The following is a 23,528-nucleotide window of genomic DNA, read 5'->3' as shown; positions in this document are numbered from 1 at the left end:
ACAACAGGAAATACAAACTCGCTCCCAGGATGAACGGCTCCTTTCCCTTCCTATGACCCTTCCATCTTCGCTTTCTAGCCTGCTTCATCCCACTTCACAGACGAGACCACCAAGGCTGGCAGCTTTACCTGTACCATTACTGGGAAAGATGTCTGACTGGAACTACACTGATCAAATTCTCACCTTCAGTGTCCTGGGGATGACTCTCCCTCACAGGGTTCAAACAGAGGAGGAGGGTTAGTGGAGAGTGAAAGACAGAGTTGAAGTGATGGTGAAGCAGACATGGCTCTGACACATTCTCACCCAAATTCTCCCGGTGGGTAATCAACACTATGACTGACAAACCACCTTACCGCCTGTTGGAGCATTAAGCAGAGGAAGGTCCATAAGAATGTGGTGTAAAGCTGGATGACGGTGGCCACGCCTTTAATCCCAGCACTTAGGAGGCAGAGTCAGACATCAGATGGAGTTCAGTGAGTCTCCAGAGTGAGTTCCAGGACAGCTAGGGCTATACAGAGAAACCTTGTCTCAAAAAAAAATTTAAAAAAAAAAAGAATGGCGGTGGAGAGGCTTATCCTGGACAAACTAAGGGTTCAGCAAAGGCAGATGAATAGTCACACCCTTGGCTTACGTCTGGAGTGTGCCTCTACTCAAGCACCGGTCTTGTTGACTTCTTGGTCTCCACAAGAGAAAATTAAATTCCTGAGGCATTATAGATTTACAAAGTTTAAGTATCTATTTAATTGGCAGCCTAAAACGAGTCAGCACAAGCTAAATATAGCAAGGGCATTTGTGCACTGAGAACCGAGAGCCGAGAGCTGGTGGAGAACCCAACCTTTTTTTGCAGGTGGAGAGACCAGTCACTCATGCAAAATGCAAATGGAGTCACCCCTGGTAGTCCTGGGCAAGCAAGGTGACTTTTGGTTTCTACTTATTATTTCTGTAAATAAAATACTCTCTGTCTCAGCTGGGTTTTCTGTTGCTGTGACGAAACACCATGACCATAAACAACTCTCAGAGGAAAGGGTTTATTTCAGCTTACTGCTCTCAGCTTATACTCCATTGCTGAAGCAAGTCAGGGCAGGAAATCAAACAGGGCAAGGACCTAGAGGCAAGAGGTGATGTAGAGGCCATGAAGCGGTGTGCTTACTGGCTTGTTCCTCGTGGCTTGTTCAGCCTCCTTTAAAGTACCCAGGACCACCAGCCCAGGGATGCCATCCCCCACAATGGGTTGGGCCCTCCCCTGTGACTCACTAATTCTAAAAATGTCCTACAGACTTGTCAACAGGCCAGTCTTGTGGGAGTGGTTTCTCATTTGAGGCACCCTCTTCCAAAATGACTCAAGCCTGTCAAGTTGACACTATCTATCTTTGTTCTCAGTCAGCAAGGTTTCTAGAAATTTGCTTTCATCACAGGCTATTTGCTGGTTTCTAGCTCCCTCCCTTAAAGAGGAAGCTTCCTCAAGAATAAGTCCTAGCTGGCCCTGGTGGCACATGCTTTTAATCCCAGCACTTGGGAGGCAGAAACAGGCAGATCTCTGCGAGTTCAAAGCCAGCCCCATCTACAAAGCGAGTTCCAGGACAGTCAGAGCTGTTACGCAGAGAAACCCTGTCTCAAAAACACAAACAAAACAGAAAAATAAGTCCTATACCGGTTGCCTCTATAGTCCCTGCACTGAATGCTAGCTGCATCGTTTTCACTAACACGAATTCTTCTCCACGCTCACACTTTCAGCGGCAACATGGTGGGATTCCAATGAGGGTTTATTGAGCTCCGGTGCTGTCATTTTAGAGTTCAGACCTTTATGGAATATCCGGTTTGGCAAATTCAAGATCCCAGGATGGGTCCTAGGTTGGCCCACTTTCCACTTCTTGCCCCCTCCCACCTCTACCATTCACCATTCTTGTTCTTCTAACTTTATCATTTGGCTACAAAAATAAATAAACAAACAAACAAACAAACAAACCACCCCACCTCCAATAATCACTAAGGACAATAAACACCTGTCAAGGAGCACTGAACATAAACCCACCCTAACTGTCATGACCCTCCCAAGAGAGAAATGCAAGGCAGAGACAGTAGTAATTAAGTATTACATGTTAACAGAGCTCAGTAAGAACTATGCCAAGTCCAAAGACCAGGTTACTCTCCCCAGGGTTGGGCCTAGGAAAGTTCTGGAGGTGACATTTGACCTAGGGTGACTGATAGATAAGGACTTGACTTTTGACAGACAAGAATGCCCACATTCAGAGAAGAAACGGAAAGGAATTCCACGACCCAGGTACAGTCGAGCTGGGCAAGTTAAAAGTTACTGTACTGACCCGTGTGCATGGAACAGAGCTCAGGAGCGCCTGGATGGCAGAGACAACGGGACCCAAGAGAAGAGATGAGGGGACAGGATGGAACACATCATTTAAACTTGGAAGTCCCCACCTGATCTGAGGATACCTCAGGATCCAATAAGCACATGCTTAGGCCACCAGAAAAAAAAATCAAAATGAGGCTATATAAGAAGAAATGAGAATGATTTCAATATACCATTGACGTTTGTGCAATTTGTTTTAGGCCTCAGGATTGTAAAAATATGGAATCACATGGAAAGGAGTTGTGTAATCATTTCAGTGTTGGAGAGATCTAAAATCTTTCCTGGCTATTATGGATTGAGCATGAAATGTCCCCATCATGGGCTTAGGTGTTTGAACCAATTGATCCCTAACTAGTGCTGCCTGGGGAGGATTCAGAAGTTAGAGAAGCTAGAACTTGACTGGCGGACACGGGGTACCGGGGACAGGGCTTAAGTGATTTCTCTCTCTCTCTCTCTCTTTCTCTCTCTCTCTGTGTGCGTGTGTCTGTCTGTCTGTCTGTCTGTTTGTCTGTCTATGTCTGTGTGTGTGTCTGCATCTGTCTGCCCTCTCTCTCCTCATCTGCAAAGCTGTGAGAAGTCCCAGTTGCACACTCTACCATGCCTTCTCCACCACAACAATACCGTCAAACAGTGAACAGTGTAGCGGAGCAAAACCTTCCTCCTTCCAGCTGCCTTAGCCAGGTATTCTATCACAGAGACGAGACGTCAGCAATGTGCCAGGCATTAGACCTATTGCAGAAAATGTACGCCAGCAGATCTTCCTTTGGGCTAGACAGAGCGGGGTTAAAACAGCTTGCAAAAACACTTTCTGCATGGCCCATATCTCTGCCTTTTAACCCCGTGGGGAGAGCTAGCTTGTATGGAGTCAGCTGTTTATCCAAAGGTCCTCTGACTTGTGACAAATGAAAGGAAGGGACTCTTCTGGAGCCCAGAAATAGGAACCAGGGTCCTTGCGAAACATCAAGTGTTCTCTCCCTTCCTCTTCCCTCTCCCGTGTGTGTGCATGTGTGTGCGTGCGTGTGTATGTGCGTGTGCATGTATGTGTGATCCTAGGAACTAAACTCAGAGCCTCCTGCGCTCTACCATTAAGTTATAGTCCCAGCCCAAGTACCTGACTCTCTAAAGTGAAATTAGCCATCTTCCCAGGAACCTACCAAGGGACAACAAACTGACCCTGCTACCTATCACTCCTCACCCCCACCCCCAGCTTCCATATCATTTCATGTTATGAGACACAGTATTCATAGTCAAACATTACATGGGCCCCTCCCTCACCACTAGGGGAAGAAAGAGGGTATAACCCCTGGCACCCAAACCAAGGGTAGTCTGAGATACACAATCACTCATCTAGATAGGTAGGCACATCTACAAGGAGGAGGAAACAAAAGTTCACACTTAGGCTGGTTGCCACTATGGCCCCATTCCAAGTCCCACAGCAGCCTGAGAGGCATCCTGGGGTGGGGGGCTAACATGGATATTGCCAGCTAGGGTTCCCCAAAACCAAGGCTCCAAGTAGCAGAGACAGTCACATCAAGGCAGAGGAAAACTACAGCGGCTTACTGTCTCATCAATAAGTGACTGTACCCCACTAGCTCTCCCACTGCCTCCTCCTGTCCTCAGTTTACTCCCAGTCCTAGAGCAGCGAGGGGAGAGGAGGAAAAGCAGATGAGGTCTTTCCTACTGACACCCAGCTTCTGGATTGTAGTTCTCTAAGGACACATTCCTTATCCCAGCATGCTCTGTGCCCAGACTTGGCCTCTAATACTTTGTTGAAAACGAATGGAGTCCCTCAGGCCCCCCAGTTTTCCAGCTTCAGGAGTTCTGTTTGTGGGACAGAGTAGAGTGTTCTTGGCACAGAGCCTGGCTTGGGTAACATGGCACCACCCAGGACACACGTGGTTTGTTTCCAGCAATGCTATTTTCCGGGCGGGTGGGGATTTAGCTTCCATGGTGTGCAGACTCGCCCCTGACTTTGCATTCTAGCTCCGTGGGTGGGAAGGTTTAAATTCTAGCAGTTCTCGGCTGTGCTGCACGTTGGCTGAAATCCTCCACCGGCAGCATGAAGCTGGGGGCCTTCCTTCTCTTGGTGTCCCTCGTCACCTTCAGCCTGGAGGTTCAGGAGCTTCAGGCTGCAGTGAGACCATTGCAACTTTTAGGTAAGTTCGGGCAAAAGGTAGCACGGCTCTGCCTTAAATGAAGGTGCCAAAGTAGGCCATTCAGAACCACTGCGCACGCGCGCAGGAAGTGGGGCGGAGAGGAAGGAAAGAAAGCTCTCTTCAGGATCCTCCTTGATGGTCACCTCTTAGTTCCCTAGAACAGACTCCCTTTTCTGCCTCTTCCTTCTCTCCCTCTATTAGCTGGGTCACCTATGTGAGCTCTTCGCTCCTGCTTGCTCAGCAGCCGTTCTCCACCTTCCCACATCTCCCTCTCCACCAGCTTCTTTCTGTCTACGGAAGACATTTTTCTAATTATGTCAGTCTCCTTTACCAACGATATTCTCAAAAAGGGTTTTGTTGCCATAGGTTTTTGTTGTTTGTTTGTTTGTTGTTTGTTTGAGACAATCTCAGACCGTAGCCCAAGCTGGCCAGGAACTTCCTGTGTAGCCCAGGCTGACCGCAATCTTCCTGCCCTGTCCTGCTATGCTGGATACAAGCATGATCCACCTCACTTCCTTTGGCCTCTCAAAGGAGTGGTCTTAATTCTCTGCCCATTCTTTTCTTAGCCCTTTGGTAACCACAGCCTCAAATTCTGCCCCATTAAACTCCTGATGCATTCCTCTCGGGTCCTCTGGACGAGTCTCCCGACTCTTCTCAGGAGTAAAGTCTCATCTTGGCAGCCCTGCCACTGCATCCCCCCACCACAACCCCCACCCCACCCCATCATGCAGCCTGCTCTTTCCTGGTTTATCTTTTACTGAAATGTATCGCTCCAAAAAGTCTTCAGATCCAGCTTAGGCCTCTCTTCTTTACTCTCTTCCCTACTCCATCAACTTCCTGTTTTTGAAACGTTGCTTCTTTTCCGGCCTTTGCCCTCCCATCTCCTCACTGTGTTCAGCCCTGATTACTCCAAGGCTCTGCCATTGCAATAGCTTCCCCCCAAAAGTTCTCCCTGTCTCTCTCTTCCTTCTTCGGTGTGTTGACTAGTTGAATCCTGGTTCTGTCTGTACTTTCGCAGAAGATAATCTTCTCAAGTGATACCTCGTTCTCTTGGCCTGTCAAATGAACCCCCAAATCCTGCTTGCCCTCTGCAGTGCTTGCTTCTCCTGCTTTACTTCCAGCTGCTCCCAAACTTGCCCAGCCCTCCCCACTCCCCTTGCCATTGCTCCTGGCTCCCCATATTCCAGGGAACACAGAGAGACAAATTAGGTATGTCTAAGGGACAAGACCTGAAGAGTCATTCTAGAGCCGTGGAAGCGCCTCGGTAGGGCCTGCATTTGCCCCGCAGAAGCCCCGCACTGTGACATTGTCCCCTTGAATATTTTTGCATCTTTCCTCAGCACTCCATCCACTTTCCCCTATTACTCTTCCTTGAGAATATTCCTGCACTTCAAGGCTTTGCTTTTTCTGATGAACAAGAAATAATGTCTTGGGCTGGAGAGATGGCTCAGCGGTTAAGAGCATTGCCTGCTCTTCCAAAGGTCCTGAGTTCAATTTCCAGCAACCACATGGTGGCTCACAACCATCTGTAATGAGGTCTGGTGCCCTCTTCTGGCCTTAAGGGATACACACAGACAGAATATTGTATACATAATAAATAAATAAATTTTTTTTAAAAAGAAATAATGTCGTTTCTCCTCTGAGTCCTTTGAGTCCTCCAGATTCCCCTTGCAGGACACTTGTGACACACTGCTTTGTTTTCAGGACCTTAAATGTCAGTCTTACTTGCACTGGAAGGCACCAAGGGGCCTTATATATAGAAGAAGTTTTATATAAAGAAAAAGCTCAACACAAATATTTAATGATTGACCACACTACTGTGAATAGGGTCAAGGGGTCTTCAACTTTCTCATCTCAGAGGAGCAACAGCACCAGAAACACTTGGGGACCATGCTGTAAAGCGGAGCTAGGGAGACTAACCTCACAGTCAAAATCTCCCCTGCTCTGCTCCATGTCCTATGGTGTGGGGACGTGTTGTCATTTACGGCACCATCTTCCTTCCTTTCCAAATACGACCCCTCTATCCATTTGGGCTTGCTTTAATGAGATTATGTGTGTGCCTTGTTTTTAACAGAATTAAACGGTAACAGTTTACAAATTATACTCTGCCTTGAGCGAAAAGAAACTAGTAAAATCTACTCCCTAACCGAGGACTGTCATCCCCAGAACTTGAGCCTAAAGCCCAGTGGTTTTCACCATCTGTTTGTCTGTTGTGAGAGGATAAACTCACTGTGTAGTCCAGGCTGGCCCTACCTGCCTGGCTTTCAGATGATCTTTTCTGATTTAGGTGCCTGCACTGAGCTCTGCAGAGGTGACTGGGACTGCGCACAAGGGGATCAGTGTGTCAGCACTGGGTGCGGTCATGTCTGTGTTACAAGTTAAGACCAGGTAAAACCATCTGACCCTTATTGTTGCCACAAATCTCACCTAGACCAGGCAGGTTAGACATTTGACCCCATGGGACTTTCCAGGAGTTGGTAGGGTAGAATCTCATGTGTCTCCCTAGAGTATCTCCCTTTTTCTTCCATGAAGAAGATGCACCTACCACAGGATGGTGCTTTCCAAACCTTTAGAATAATTTCCCCACCCAGTCTACCCAGGAGAAAAATCAGACAATATTTGAGCAAGAAGATAAAATCACCCATTATACATCACCCCAAAAATGATGTCTGTTTATGACTGTGATACATATTTAACTGTGCTCAAATATAAAAAATATATTTAAAAACAAGAATTTTGTAGTTTTTTGATCCCTTAGCTTTTCAATTTAAAAATAGCTAACCAACAATTTTAATATCAGTACTTATCCTCAGTCCCATCCCACCATCTTTGCCTTCTCTGTGGCCCTTTGTATATGCTCTTCTGCCAACAATCTTTGTAAATGTAAGCTTACGACATTTATTTTATACTATTAATATGACTGTATGACTATTAAAATGTGCACACCCTCATTAATTCCTTTGGGATACAACCTGACATATATAATCAATGACCAAAGAATAATCATAGTAAGTCTTTGATGCATATTGCCATATTGACCTAAGCAGATGCTTTTTCTGTAAAATATTTAATGGGATTCATAATACTGCATAAGTTTCCCTTTTTAATTTTCAGTACCTACTAATTGAAAAAAAGAGTAATTAAAAACTACTATATGGTATGTCTAAGGGACAGGACTTGAAAAGACAGTCTAGAGTCATGGGAGTTCTTCTGTAGATTAAATTGTATTAGCATATTTAGCATATACTTTCAACACCAAACTGTTCAGATCAACAGACTGGTAGAGCTTCTGCTGCCAAGACTGGCGATCTGAGTTTGATCCCTAGAATCCACATGGTGGAAGGAGAAAACTGGCCTCAAAATCTGTCCTCTGTCCTCTTATGCCATAACATGCACATAACTGCACATGCACAAACATAAACATCCACACAAATAAATCAAAACAAACCTAAACTGTTCATGCTCAGAACACTGTATTTGTCCCACCCACCTGTAGTGCTTGTTGGCTTCTATACAGTGCTATGGGTTTCCAGAATCAGGAACTGCTATTTCTCTTTGCATTCTAGGTAGCTACTTACTCCCCAAAACAGCAGGTCTCAAGAACATTAGAAACAGGTTTCTCTGTGTAGCTTTGGAGCTTGTCCTGGGACTCACTCTGTAGGCCAGGCTGACCTCAAACTCACAGAGATCCGCCTGTCTCTGCCTCCTGAGTGCTTGGAATAAAGGCATGTGCCACCTCTGCCTGGCAACAAGTATAATTTTTATATCTTTCTCCAACAAAGAGTTGTCATCTTCTCTAATAATTGCACCTCTTTTTCTACAGCTTCTACCTTGAAAAAAATATGCCTGTTTGGAACTCCGTGCCCAAGAAAGCTGTTGAAAATGGAGGCCATGGATGAAGATTACAAGGAGCACAGTGGGGGAGGGATAAGGAGGTGTTTCTCTTAATAAATCATTATTGTAAAAGTCTCCACGTCGCTTGCATTATTTGGAGGTTGTCGTGGTTTGACTATGACATGTCTCCCACAGACTCTTATATTGAGGACAGTTGGTCCATAGCTGATGGCACTGTTTAGGAAGCAGGGCATTAATGAAGGAGGTACATCACTGGGGTATTTTGTCCTGGCTCTGCCTTGCTTCTTGCCACATCCTGGTTGCTTTAGGTGAGCAGCCTCAACCAGACACACTTGTTGGCAAGATAATTCTGCTTTACTACAGAGCACAGCAGGAGAGCCAGCCACAGACAGCCTTAAACCTCTGAAACAGGGAGCCAAAAATAAATTTTCCTTCCTTTAATCTGTCCCTCTTGGGTATCTAATCCTAACAGTGGAAAAGCTACTAATGCCAATGTGTTGAGTTCTGATAACGTCTATCCTTGTGGATGACAATGTGGGTCCATCAAGAAAATGAACATCCCTATTCTGTGGTCATCACTAACTGAAGGAAAAATATATACAGAGTTCCCAGGGAGGCCTCTGAAGACTGCTTGCATTGACTTGAGCTACATGATAGCTGCCCCTGCACACCAACCTCCTACCCCGAGACTGTGGAAGTTCACAGCTTAGCAGCAGTATACTCTATAATACCAAGGTCATTCAGTCTTGAATAACACTTTATGTGGGTCACCCATGCCGTTAAACCCGGACTGTTCACACAGTCTCTTCATACATCTGTTGTGGTAAGAATGAGGCCCTACATCCTTCTAGCTCAGTGCAATGTTTGAACAGGTCTTAAGGACTGCTTCAGACACTCTTGGTGTCGAGCAAGGAGAACCGCTGCTGTAACTATCAGTTTATCTCACTGGGGCGGAGGTGGGGGTGGCGAGTATTTTTGTACCTCGGGGTAAAGGAGATCAAGGATTCTGGTAGGATGTAAGTAAGAGTAGAAGGATGTCACACTGCCATCTACAAAAGTGCTCTCCTGAATCTTGAAACTCTAGGAATGTCAGCCCTGGGCAGGAGCGAAATTTCTGAGAGGATAAAGGGGGGTGGTGTGGGGCGACGTTTTCAAGCCTTATTTCTGCCACCTTTTACAAGATACCAGGCTGATGGAATGATGCCCTCAACACCACAGTTGCAACCTGTAGCGCAAGAAAGATTTTCCGGAACTAGAGTACGCAGCAAAGCCCTGCCCCCAAGCGGTGCCCCGGAAGTATTTCCCGGCTGGCTCATGTAGGGAAAATGGCGGCTGTGCAGGTTGCCTCGTCGCTTCCATGTGGGCAGCCGCGAGAGGCCCCGCGGGAGCTGTCGCCCGAGCAGGACGATGGGTTCCGCCGCTTGTCAGCCAGGCTCCGCGCGCTGCAGCCGGATGACAGCACCGTGTCCCGCATGGAGATCCACCTGCTCTTCGACCAGCTCATCTCCGAGAACTACAGTGAGGGCGGCGGCGTGGCCCCCGAGGTAGGCGGCGCGCCTCACCCTTCCAGGACAACGGCAGGTTCCTTCCTCCGGACCCTCCGGGTGTCACCGGTCCACCGAGTGCCTTAGTTCCAGGCTGGCTTTCTCCCTTTGTCTGGGCCGTATTCTCTGCCCTCCATCTGAAGGGTTGCAAGCTAGCATCTTTCAAAGGCTGCTGCTCTAACGCCCTAGGCTGCCATCCCTGGCGAACGATTCCAGGGATGTCGAGGATAATTTTAGTTGGTTTCGTTGATGAACAAACTGAAGCTCACAGAGATCCAGCGTCACGGTTTTGGCTAATGGAAGAGCTCGAATTGGAGCCTACGTTTGCCCTAGTGCCTGAGTTTTCTATTTTGTTTCCGCACTAGCGCCTCCTCCTTTGCTTCACTTCTACTGTCTGAGTTATCTTACTGATCCACAACACATCAGACCTTGTATATCATTAATTCCCTGAATCCTTGAGCCAGTCCTACCATGGCCCCCAAACACCTCCAACTTGAGAACTCTCAAAGGTGACTTTATTCGGCTCTTCTCTCACAGTCCTAGTCGGTTCTACTCTACCCACCTCAAATACACACAAGGCGGACCTGCTGTTCCTTTCCTTTATCCTGGGACCTGTCGGATTAAAATCCATCAGAATCTGTCTCAGACATGTTCCTCAGTTCACTCTCCTTTTTATTCTCATTGTCTGTGCTTTAGGTAAGCTAATTCTTGCCTAGACTATTCCCCTGGTTTCTCACTGGTTTTCCTCTCCAGACTAGCCCCTTTCCAGACAGTTCTTTGCCAGAATCTACTATTTAGTTTGTTTTTTTTTTTAAAAAAAAAAAAAAAAGCAAGCAAACAAAAAAAAACCATAAAAGTGTAAAACTAGTCAGAGACTTTCAGCATACATTGGCAAATGGCAGAAGCAAGTTGCTTAATAAAACTGTCAATATGTGAAGCTCAAGGAAGGAGGAGATTTTTAAAATAACTGTACATTTATATAAAAAGGGGGAAAATCCAGACAAGCTCAGCACGGCTAAGGAAGCAGAGTAGAATGGAGAGTGAAGTTAGGGGGCTTTTCTTTATGCACTTAGATATTTTGTGCTTTTCCCTTTTTCTCCTCTTGGACCCCGGGTGCAGTCATCTGGAACTTGTTGCTGTTCAAGACCTGAGGACTTTTTGGTCTCCAAGGCTCCCCACCCTCCATCCCCATCATTTGGCTTTTTGATTGCTTGTCTGCCTGGCAAAGTTCTGCTCATTCTTCAGATCATTCCAGATTCTGCTTAAAATTCACCTTCAGGAGCCCTCTCTACCAGGTTTCTCTGGAATCCTTTCTGTTCTTAATTTACTTTATTTGTGTCTCTTTCTATTTCCCTCACTAGACTGTCAGTTGTTCTCTGTGGTTCAGGGAAATGTTTGGTTAGCCTTTTAGCCTGGCTCAGAGCCTTTTTACTTAACAAGCATCATTAGGTAGTGTCATTGTGGCTAGCGTCTTCTTCCTTTTTTATTGTTGTAATTTTTCTAATTTTATGTAAGACATGTAAGCGTATTTCTGATTTGCTCCATAGCATTGAATGTCTGGCTCTCTTGGTACTTTTAGCTGTAGTATGTGTGCTTCTCTATGCTGGAAGCCCTTCTTTTGTTATTTAATTGTGCTGTATGGTAAAAGTTCCTTTCTTCCTTTCTTTCTTTCTTTCTTTCTTTCTTTCTTTCTTTCTTTCTTTCTTTCTTTTTGTTACTTCCTAATTTTTGTCATTTCATTCCCCTAACCCTTATTTTCTGCCTCAACTTTCACTGGGAAATTTTTCCTCACTGGGTATGGAACATTCATTATACTTTTCCCATTTGACTGTGTTTGGGGTGCTAACTCAGCTGACGGTGCTGTGTTTGGGGTGCTCGCTTGGCTAACTGGTGCTGTGTTTGGGGTGCTCACTCGGCTAACCAGTGCATTTATCCTTTTTTTTTTTCCTTAGGATGTCAGTGCTGTTCTTGTGCGGGCTTGTCAGTTGGTGCCTCTTAGTCAGAATCACCTTGTCAGCAAAGTGTCCCAGCTGATCCACCATTTACTTTACAGACTGCAGGTAATCATGTGTGTCACTTCAGGGCTCAGACTGTGAGTGCAGATATGGTAGGCTGAGCTCTTTGCTCTGTTTGGAGACAGGATCTTAGCTCAGTTTGGCTGAGAAAGACCTGTACCTTCTGATCTTTTTGTTCATGTTTATTTAAAATGTTGGGATTACAGATGTTTGCTACCATGCCCAGGTCGGTTGTCTGTTCTTTTGAAAAGCTTCAAAAAGCAAAATGCCTTGAACTGGGAGTTCAACTCAGTGGTAGAGCCTTGCCCTGAAGGCCTGGCACACATGAGGCCATGGGTTCAATCCCAGCATCAGTACCACTGAAAAAAAGTAATGCTTAATAAGAGTATATCATTAAGACCAAGTAGAATTCTGGCTGAATATATTTTCTGAGAGATTCTAGACTTTTGCTTATGAGAATATTCTTTTATGTTTGGTTCAATAAACGAACATATTCATGCCAACTTAGATTTTTTTTTCATGGAAAATAAAATTGATCGAGTTAATCCCAGAACATAGTCAAATGCTTCTCTATGTCTTTCCCACCAATATTACTTGCTTTTCCTGAAACTATTATTTTTGAAATCTATATAAAACCCCACAAGCATCTTGGAAACAGAGAGCCCCAGGATAAAATGACCACAGTTATTTCTGTCAAGATCTGTTCTGCAGTTCTCCATCTGTAAAACTTCTAAGTGAATCCAGGAGTAGATGAGTGTACGAATATCAGTTAGCATTGTCTCAACCAGAATCCTTCAGACTGCAAGAGAGGAGGGCATCCAAATAAAAGCAGAACCCTGCTGTTGGGCAAGGGGATGGATGCTGGCATGTAACCAACCGCATGTGTTAGATGCTGGCGTGTAACCAACTGTGTGTGTTAGATGCTGATATGTAACCAACTGCGTGTGTTAGATGCTGACGTGTAACCAACTGCATGTATTAGATGCTGGTGTGTAACCAGCTGCATATATTCCAGGTTTAGACTGTCACAGACAGATGTGGGATGGCTTCTGAATTTTCACTATTGTCATGTGCTTCATCTCTGTGTCACTGGCAATTGAAGAACTTCCCGACACCTGTGGCGTCAAGAGCCCATAACCAACTTTCTAACATTTGATGACACTAAATATGGACTTAAATGTCCATAAATTGGGTTTTGGTCAGCCCACTTTTTCTTGAGAAAATTATAAACTCTAGGGGACAGGTATTTATCATATATATCTTCTTGGTGTATTCCTCACATCATGACAATACATAGTTAGCAAATGTGTTTGTTTGCTACGTATTAGTTGAATAATTACTATATACTAAGTCAGTTTAATTGAATTAAGACATTTCAGTGTATTGAATTTTGTATCTGTATTTATAGTTGTCAGTTTCTAATTAGTTCCAGGAAAAGTTACCAGGACTACCAGGTTCTACTTTGGAGATAGCAAAGGGACAGAAGTGGTCAAGACCCTATAGCAGGGAGACGGTCTACCCCTATCTTGATCAAACTTAGAGCCAATGCTTTGGTACAAAAAAGACGACCGTGTGCTCTCTTACATTAGATCATCTCTGTTTTTTTCTTTCTTGTTAGGTGGTTGTGGATGAGCAGAACTTGGATTTCCTATTGACCTATACGATCTCAGCTATTCAGCAGTGTAGCTCTTGGACACACATGGAAATTCTTCAAGCCCTGGCTGCTCTAGTTTACTGCAATGGTTCAAAATGTCAAAAGGTAGTGTCTTAGGTTGTGTTCTGTTGCCGTGATGAACAGCACATCCAAAAGTAACTAAAGGAAGAAAGTGTTTGTTTCATTCTACAACTTATAGCCCATCCTCCAGAGCAGCTGGGGCAGGAACTGTAGCAGAAACCACCGGAAGATGCTGCTTACTAGCTTGCTTCCTCTGACTTGCTCAGCTGTCTTTTTTATACAGTGAGGCCCAACTGCCTAGGGATGATACCACCCACAGTGGGCTCGAACCTACTACATCAGTTAGCTGTTAAAGAAATTCCCCACAAACACTTCTCCAGGCCACCTGATGGAGACAGTTCCTCAGATGAGGTCCCCTTTTCCCAGGTGACTCTAGGTTTGCATCAGGTATTTTAAACTGTTATGTCTTTCCTTTGAAAGGCTAGTAACACAGACTTGAGAGCCAAGATACCTGTTTTCAAGTATCCATCCTGCCACAATTGCATGTATAGCCTTCCTGAATCCCTTGTTTGTTCATGGTAAGATATTGCTCTGAGGATGCAGTGAAACAGTGCTTGGCTATAACTGTTGGCCATTATTATCATCGTCACCCTTCATCCATGTCTCCAAGACTATAAGAGCCCCAGCAATTACCTAGTCATGATTCTTACTGCTGATTCCTGGCATATGTTTGGGGAGCCATTGAAGGATTTACCTAATGGTTAATTTTTTGATATTTAACTGTTCTTTAGTTAAGAAAATATTGTCTAACAGGTACAGTCTTCCTAGAAGCTGTTCTTGTACCCACACTGTTGATATTTTGTTTCAGTATCTCCCAGACCTGCTAGGCAAGAGCGGCCTCTTGATGAAGTTGAGTGACTCAGCTCACTCTGATCCTGAGGTCAGGAGAGCTGCAGTGCATTGTATGGCAAACTTGTGTCTCAGGTATGTGGATCCGAACTGGTTTCCCAACAGTAGAAGGTAGGACTCTCCTAGGCCTCTCGTAGATTGTAGAAAAATAACCTAGCTTAAGCTATGCCTGGTGACGCATGCCTTTGATCCCAGCACTCAGGAGGCTGAGGCAAGAGGATTTTTAGCTTGAGGCTCTTATACATAGCAGGATCCAGACGAGCTTGGGCAACAGGTCAGACTGTTCAATAAACAAAAGGAGAGAACCTAATTTACATTTTCCATGCTTTTTAGCAGGGTTATCTTTTTTTTTAATTAAAGAAAACCTATCAAGAAATGAAGGGAGACATGCATACTAGAAGTGATAGGTGTGTAATATGTCAGTCAGTTTTATTTTCTGTTGGTGTAAATTTTAGTCATATTCTTTTAGAAAGAATATTCATGTGAATTTAACCTCTTGTGAGAGTTTCTATTAAGTCCATATTCTTTAAGAAGATGGAGCTGGCAGGCAGTGGTGGCGCACACCATTAATCCCAGCACTCGGGAGGCAGAGGCAGGAGAATCTCTGTGAATCTGAGGCCAGCCTGGTCTACAAGAGCTAGTTCCAGGACAAGCTCCAAAGCTACAGAGAAACTCTATGTCGGGAGGCGGGGAAGGGGAGGTAAGATGAGCTGATACCGTAGTATTCAGTAGCAGATGGGCAGCACAAGCCTGGGTGTCTCTGGGTAGCTCTGTCTGTCCAGTGCCTGGGAAAGCAGAGGCGGTCTTGTTCTCACTCCGCAGGATCTGTCTGCGGTATTTCCCTCCTATGACTGAATGGCAGAACCAAAAGAAGATTGTTTCTTCTCCACACCTCCTCCACTACACTGCTGTGACATATTCCTGTTCCACCTTCATGTGTGTTCAAGCCTGTGTTAGTCCAGCAGTACCTAATCAGCCAAAGTGCCATTTCTAGAGTGCAGTAGCATTCAGTGATGTGTGCTAGACTTAGCAGTCTGCGTTGCTGTCGTTAGTTCTTATCTATCTATAAGAACCATTTCAAGGGAGACTGCTGGAATTGTTTTCTCTGCTTGTGTTTTAGTGTTCCAGGACAGCCGTACCTGGAGGAGTCCTACCAGAATGTCTGCTTCCAAGCTTTCTTGACCATTTTACAGTCTCCGAAATCGTCTGATATGGATGATATAACATTTTGCATGGTAAGTGGGGCTGCTGTTAACATCCAGACGGAGGCTAGAGGATTTGATTGCTCTATTAGATTCATCTGGAAAGGTAGAGCTACATGGATGTGCAAATAGTGTCCATAAGTCATCAGCACCGAGGCCACACCTTTGAATGATAAGGAACCATTTTGCTTGCTTTGGTTTGCTCTGAGTGTTGTTTTGACAACTTAAAAGATGATAGTCTATCTCCTCCTGAATCTAAAAATAATACAATGATTAGGAATGATTTTAGGGTAAAAAGGAAGAAAATCTGTTCAATAATATCTTTTTTAATGACAAATATGATGATATATGAACATATTTTAATCCAGAAGCATATATTTTAAACATTATAGAGCCAAGGTAGTCAAAGTTATTTTTGGTACCTGACTGAGATATGACTGCTGGAAATAATTCATCCTGTGGGCCCTCAGATTTTTGAATGAGCATGTTTATCATTTGATGCCCTGTTTTACAACCTTCCCATTTTTTAAGTTTTAATGACTCTTAGACAACTTCCCTGTGCATATTTATATGCGTCATGGTTTCTGGTGGATACTGATGGGATAATTTGGGCATATTACTTAACTTCCTGGTGCATCCATGTTCTATCCTAAAGTTAGACTGATAAAGCCATATTATGGGACTTTTATGTGGTGCACAAGATAAAGCATTTAAAACGCATGACAGAATCATGTCAGTGTTGTTGACTTTCACATTCAGCCGGCATTAGCTTATGTAACTGTCACAGCCATAATTCATGAAAGGCGATTTCTCCCACTATTTCAACAAGTCTGCAGTTCACCGCTTCCCCTGTGGGGGTTTCTGAAGGACAGAATCCTAGAAGTGAGGGTACTGAGCTCAGAAATCAGTCTTGATCGAAACTGCCCTCCCACCCCTGCCTTAGCCTTTAGGAGACACTCAGGGTGTTTATCACAGTTTATTACAGAGCTTTTCACATCTTCTCTCTGCTCCTTTTAAAAAAAAATCTTTTATTGTTTGTTTTTTTGTGATAAGTTTTCTCTGTGTAACAGTTCTGGCTGTCCTGGAACTTATCTTGTAGACCAGGCTGGCTTCAAACTCACAGAGATCTGCCTGCCTCTGCCTCCCGAGTGTTGGGATTCACAGCACACGCCACCACTGCCCAGCCAAAAACTTTAAAGTGGCACTTTATGTAATGTGTATGTATGTGAGCATGTGGGCATGCCACAGCACTTGTGTGGGGCTCAGAGGACATGTTGGAGAAGTTGGTTCTCTCCTTCCACCAAGTGGGTCCTGGGAACTGAACTCAGGTCGTCAGCTTTAGCGACAGGTGACCGTAGCTGCTGAGCTGTCTCACAGGCCCTCTGTACCCTTTCTGCAGTGTCACCCACCCGCTTTCTTGCTCAGTTATGCTTGCTGACTTAGAAGTGTACATAGTAAGAGGGCTCTTCTAGACAGATGCCCAGGATGCTCATCAGCCCTGGTCTCTGGTCCCCATCTCTGCTGTGTATGCATAAAGTGTTCCTTTGCCTACAAGGCTCTTCTCTTCCATTCTACCAGTTACAGAGGTGGTCCCTGAGGAACCAGGTCTTATTCTGCCTTCTAACATGCATCTCTGCCTTCCTACCCTCAGTTGTTACAGAACGCACTGAAAGGCATACAGTCCCTTCTTAATGGCGGGAAGATGAGAATGACGGAAACTGAGCACCTGGGCGCGCTCCTCGCTGTGCTGAAGGTGAGGCGAGTCTTCAGTTTCACACCCCAAGTGTGGGCTGTCCTGTCCTCTCACCTCTCTGCCTAGCTCTCTGTGGCTTAGAAGGCCTCATATGGATTATAAGAGCAAAGTAAAATGTTCGTATTCAAGTATACTCAGTTCAAATTAAGAGCAGAGGACAACAACAATCAATATATCAAAGTTTTAAGAATTACTTTGGAATCTCAGAAAAGAATCTGTGGTGAGATATGGTCTGTAGATGATTTAATTACAGATTATCTTGAACCCACCTTCCCCTTTTTGCACTTGAGGAGCAGTAGGCTGCCGTTGCTAGCTCCTGAGCCTGCACACAGTGGGGAAATCAGGTCAAAGCCATCTGGGACAGTCTAGTTTTGTGCCCAATATTTTAATTACTTTCTCTTAATCCCTAAATAGAGAGGAACAAATATGGAAATAGATGAGCAAATAAAAACAGTAAATTAGGGGATGGAGAGATGGCTCGGTGGTTAAGAGTGCTGCTTCCTTTTACAGAGGTGGCTCACAGCCATTCACAACTCCAGTTCCATGGGATTCAGTCCCCTCTTCTGACCTCCACAGGCACCTGGTACACACATGGCACACATACAGGCAGGCAAAACACTCATGCACATAAATAAACCTTAAAAAAATGATTGGGATTTAAAAAAATAATAAATTAGTTTAAACAATTTGTGACCAATAAAATAACAGGATATTTACTTGCCACCCCCAGTCTCTGAAATCAGATGAAATCATGAACATTGGGGGGACATGGACATAGATGAGATTAAGTACTTCTGTGTTTCTCTGAGCACTAATCTTAAGGTACCTCCTTTGTCTCTTTTTTATATTTTTATTCTTTATTTCTTTTTTTTGGGGGGGGGGGGGGGTTTCGAGACAAGTTTCTCTGTAGCTTTGGAGCCTGTCCTGGAACTAACTCCTGTAGACCAGGCTGGCCTTGAGCTCACAGAGATCCACCTGCCTCTGCCTCCTGAGTGCTGGGATTAAAGGCGTGCACCACCACTGCCTGGCCATTTTTATTCTGTAATAGTTTTTTGGTTTTTTTTTCTAATGTATACAGTATTCTGCCCACATGTATGCCTGCATGCCAGAGGAGGGCCCCAGATCTCACTATAGATGGTTGTGAACCACCATGTGATTGCTGGGAATTGAACTCAGGACCTCTGAAGAGCAACCAGTGCTCTTAACCTCTGAGCCATCTCTCCAGCCCTCTGTAATAGTTCTTAAACATTGGTCTGTGCTTCAGTGAGAACGAGCTGATTATGTTTATGATTTATATGGCATTTCTTTCTCCTCACCTTTCCCTGTCAGAAAGCCATGTTTCACGGACTCCCTGGATTAAACATAGAGATGCCCACAGTGCTATACCCAACTCCACTTCCTCAGTATGATGGACGATCACCTGTTAAACCACAGCAACCAGAGCCCAGTGCTGCTCGACTATCTGCGGTACATTTCTGTCCATTGAGATTTCAGCTATGGATTGTTCACGTGCTTACTGTGTGTGTGTGTGTGTGTGTGTGTGTGTGCCACTAGGAATTTGTTTTCAAGTTAGTGTAGTTAATACAGAAATATAAAATTAATCAGATTGCTGAGAATGCCAGTTACAGTACCTTGTACTTCTGAGAGGTCTAGGCATTGTGACCGCTACAAGCAAGCATTTGCTTTACATCAGTGCTGTGAAGACTCCTTTCTGGGCCCTCAAAGCCAAGAAGGATCAGTATACTTCTCTTGTAAAGGGCTGGCTATCACAGGTAACATAGTGCAAAGCAACCAGGAATTCTCTATGGAAGCAGATGGGCTGCATTTCACTAAAGCTTTATAACAGAAACAGGCTACAGGGTGGACTGCAGTTAGCCTTGGGTCATAAGGTCACAGTCATTCTTTAGAGCCATTAAAGCTCATGATGCTCCTGCCACATTTCCCAGCCTTTCTAGACAGCTGTCTTTTCCCTCAGTTCTCTTGGAGTCTCTGGAGCATTCAGATGGATGACCAAGATTTACTTCTAGAAATGTGAGAGCAGATAAAGAATGCTTAAATTAGAAATTTATTTATTTATTTATTTATTCGTTCATTCAACATTTATACATGGACTACACTAAGATGTAGGTGTTCCTGCAGCCATTCTGTCCCAAAGAAACACACAGAAGCTTATATTAATTATACACTGTTTGGCCTATAAGCTCAGGCTTATTATTAATTAGCTCTTGCAACTTTAATTAACCTATAATTCTTATTTATGTTTAGCTATGTGGCTTGGTACCTTTTCTCAGTAAGGCATTCTAATCTTGCTTTCTCTGCATCTGGTTGATGACTGACTTGCTGTCTTTCTTCTTCCCAGAATTCTCCTAGTCTGGTTTCCCCACCTATACTTCCTGCCTGGCTACTGGCCAATCAGTGTTTTATTGAACCAGTACAGGTGGCAAATCTTTACAGTGTTCAAGAGCATTCTCCCACAGCACTAAGACAGTGGAGGAAGCATGAAAAGTTCAGGCACTAAGGCCTGGAGAGATGGCTCAGTAGGTAAAGTACCAGTTGCACAAACATAAGGCCTTGAGTTCATATCCTTGTCACCTATATTTAAAAAAACAAAACAAAACTGGTGTATACATGAGGTTTGCTTAAGATGTGATAGCTACATGGAGACTCCAGAATGAATAACAGGGTGGAGGGACGGGAATCAGAGCTGCATAGACACGGAGTAAGTGCGCATGTGGCTCCTGTTGCTTGCAGGTGTGTGGAGGGTCTTACACACTGTTACAGAATCTGTGGTTTATGTGTAGGTGATGCAAGAGTCATAGAAAAATGACATGGTCAGATTTGTGGCTGAGAAGAACCACAGATGTTTGCAGAGAAAGTGTAGGTCAGGACCATTTTAAGCAATAGATGAGGGTGCTTCTGCCTAGAGGGCAACAGGGGCTGTGCTCATGTTCCACAGGCTCTCGAGCTCTGGTAGAAGCTCTGGGGAAGGCCAGCTTCTCTCCAGCTATGCCTGGGGCTTCCAGGTGAGGCAGTGTTACTCAGAGAAGTGGTTCCAGAGTCACTTAGAGAAGCCCAGGCTATGCGGGTGCTGTGCCCAGGAACCTTATTCCTTGTTCCTAGTTCAGGACTGTGTCATGCATCGTGCCTGACACATCCTGCCACTCTGCTTTTGTTCTCTTTTCTCCTTTCTTCACACTGCTTGTTAGGGACATCTCCAGTCACTTTCAAATGAGAAAGTACCAATGATGTCAGTTAAAAAGTAGTTTTGGAATGACTCATAATATATATGTATATGTGTATTTAAGTATGTACGTGTGTATGTTTATATATACATGTGTGTACATATATATATGTATATATATATATATAATCTTTGCTCCTAAAATTAGAATAAAAAGAAAAAGCACAAAGTAAAACCAAAGAAAGCCCAACAAGGAGAGAAGGAGGAGGAGGAAGAATCCAGTGGTGAAGTCGAAGCAGCTCCAAGCCTCAACAGAGGCAGGGTAAACATGTGTGGCGCGAACACCTGGCGCTTCTCTCCCCGGGGCTCCCAGAGTTTGCCTGTGGATGGAGACAGAGCTGCAGGAAGAGAGCAGGTCTGGCCCTTCGCCTCCTCCAACTGGAAACGAGCCAGCAGCAGTGAGTCAGACTACTCCGATTCGGAAGGAGGCATGCAGGGGAAAATGAGGTAGTAGTACTTTGTTATAATGTTCTACCTGGTATTTGTAGTTGCGTGTGACTTAAGAACCTGCCTGCCATGTGGCGGTGACCTTAAATGTCAACTTCACTTTGACCCATGGCCAGCTGATGGATCTTTCATGACTCTTTGCCTCTCTCTGGCCTTTTCGTCTTGTTAGCCACTGGTCCTCTTCTAAGTGCGCTCACAGGCCATGGTTGCTGGGAAGCTTTTCCTGCACCTCCGCTCTGACCTAGACTCCCTGTTACATGTCCCTGCAGTTCACTTTTGCCCTAGTGTCATGTGAAGTATGTTACAGTTCTTTCTTGAATCATCTGTCACTTCCCCTAAAAAGCGTGTCAAGGGCAGGGGCTTTGTGTGTGTGTCCGCACCTCAAGTGCTGTGGCCCATGTGAGGTCATTCGGCGTATCCACTGAGCAGAGATGTATGGACACTCTGTGCTGTTTCTTGTCTCATTCTGGTTCAGCCTTAATATTAATAGCTTGTAGCAAAATTACCTAATGTGTTTTGATCACACTTTGAAAGGGGTGCTAACATCCTTAGGGATACTCAGGGTGCTTAATTTCTCAAATCATTTGAACTGGTTGGAATAAATAGCCTTTCCTTTGCATTTTTAAAAACTTATTAAACTTTCTTCTCACTATGAAAGGTCATACCAAGCCAAGGTTCGCCAAGGAGCATTAGCTTGTTTTCTTTCTACTATCAAATCCATAGAAAAAAAAGTTCTGTATGGCTACTGGTCGGCCTTTGTTCCTGACACACCCGAGCTTGGAAGCCCACAGTCTGTGTCCTTAATGACGCTCACATTAAAGGACCCATCTCCAAAGGTAAGCACATTTTTATGTCTTTCCCCCCTTTGCCCTATTGGTCTCTAAATACTGCTCTCACTCACACCATCCCAGCTGCTGACCTGAGAACCTTGCTAGCAGGAAATGGCTGGGGACAGGCTTCTGTGGACCGAAGTCAGAGCACACTGAGCTATCACTCTGTGTCTCCCGTGAGCCCCACTGAAGCTGTGGCACTGGGAACAGCTCAGGAGTGACTTGACTCAATAGAATGTAGTGCACCTGGTTATAGAGGCTTCACTCAGAGCCGTGTAGTGTGTTCGTGGTTGTAGAGGCTCTCTAAAGCTTAGAGCAGTCCCTGTATTGTTTGTGAAAACCCAAGATAGTACTATACATAAAATAAGGTCCTAACAATTTCCTCATATCTTTTAAAAAGTGAAAGATTTACATATTTTAATGAGAAAAAAATCGTTTCAGAAAAGAGAAAACAATAGTTTGGAAGTCTGGATAAGATCAGCAACTACCCAGTGGCCGATGGAGTCTGCCTCTGTTTAGATAGACACATTCACTCCTCTCTGTAAACTAGCTCTCAAGCAAGGAAGGAAAAGAGTCTGCTCTCAGCCGTGCAGCAGTGAATATTAAAAAGTCACACTGAGGAGCACCAACCTTTCCTTAGATAACCCACTGAAAGTGAATATTTTAATTAGCCCTATTGCATATTTTACCTATTTTTAAGGGGTTTTTTTCTAAAAGGAGAATATAATCCACAGTATATTAGAATACTCTGTAATCATTTGAGTAGTTAATTACATATAAGATGGGGCTGGAGCGATGGCTCTGGTTAAGAGCACTGACTGCACTTCCAGAGGACCCAGGGTCGATTTCCAGCACCCACTTGTCAGCTCACAGTCACCTGTAACCGACTCTTCCTTAAATAAACAGCAATCTATGACTAAAATGTATTTTTTTCCTTTTCCATCCATAAGATCATAGTTAGGGTCCGTGAGATGGCCCAGTACTTAAAGTGCTTGCTGTTCAAGCATGAAGACGTGAGTTCAGATCCCCAGCCCCTGTAAAGAACTGGGTAGTGGAGACAGGTGGATCCCTAGGGCTTGCTGACCGGCCAGCTTCACCAAATCAGCAAGCTCCAGGTTCAGTGAGAGGTCTTGTCTCAAAAATTAAAGTAGAGAGCCACTGAGGAGGATACTGGCATTAGCCTTGACACATGTGCATGCAGATGTGCACACCATAGACATACACAGCTTACATTTATTATCAGCTACACCCAAGTGTTTCTTTTTTTTTTTTGGTTAAATTATTTATTTATTACATATACAGTGTTCTGCTTGCATGTATGCTTGGAGGCTGGAAGAAGGCACCAGATCTCATTATGGATGGTTGTGAGCTGCCACCATGTGGTTGCTGGGAATTGAACTCAGGACCTCTGGAAGAGCAGTCAGTGCTCTTAACCTCTGAGCCATCTCTCCAGCCCCCCACCCAAGTGTTTCTAAACATTGAATTACTGTTGTTAATATACACAAACACACACTCAGATGCTTCAGAGTAGAATGT

The 23,528-nt window shown here is 44.5% G+C and overlaps 2 protein-coding genes across 2 annotated transcripts in view; both read left to right on the top strand.

Moving 5' to 3' along the window:
- Positions 1-4,289: 4,289 nt before the first annotated feature.
- On the top strand, positions 4,290-8,490 carry LOC125408382 (protein Wfdc21-like). Its single transcript, XM_048446648.3, has 3 exons — positions 4,290-4,521; positions 6,809-6,909; positions 8,345-8,490. The coding sequence occupies exons 1-2, from the start codon at positions 4,425-4,427 to the stop codon at positions 6,901-6,903; spliced, it is 192 nt and encodes a 63-aa protein (XP_048302605.1). The 5' UTR covers positions 4,290-4,424; the 3' UTR covers positions 6,904-6,909; positions 8,345-8,490.
- Positions 8,491-9,686: 1,196 nt separating this feature from the next.
- Heatr6 (HEAT repeat containing 6) overlaps positions 9,687-23,528 on the top strand; it is a 31,476-nt gene continuing 17,634 nt past the window's right edge. Inside the window, exons 1-9 of the mRNA XM_048446674.3 lie at positions 9,687-9,920; positions 11,873-11,980; positions 13,554-13,694; positions 14,479-14,594; positions 15,640-15,754; positions 17,373-17,474; positions 18,804-18,941; positions 20,864-21,162; positions 21,821-21,998. Coding sequence (XP_048302631.3) covers positions 9,702-9,920; positions 11,873-11,980; positions 13,554-13,694; positions 14,479-14,594; positions 15,640-15,754; positions 17,373-17,474; positions 18,804-18,941; positions 20,864-21,162; positions 21,821-21,998 — 1,416 coding nt within the window. The 5' untranslated portion in view covers positions 9,687-9,701. The remainder of the gene's footprint in view (positions 9,921-11,872; positions 11,981-13,553; positions 13,695-14,478; positions 14,595-15,639; positions 15,755-17,372; positions 17,475-18,803; positions 18,942-20,863; positions 21,163-21,820; positions 21,999-23,528) is intronic.

The sequence above is a fragment of the Myodes glareolus genome, chromosome 9 (assembly GCF_982192425.1).
Source record: "Myodes glareolus chromosome 9, mMyoGla1.1, whole genome shotgun sequence".
Taxonomy (NCBI): domain Eukaryota; kingdom Metazoa; phylum Chordata; class Mammalia; order Rodentia; family Cricetidae; genus Myodes; species Myodes glareolus.
This window is presented reverse-complemented; position numbering and strand designations above follow the sequence as displayed.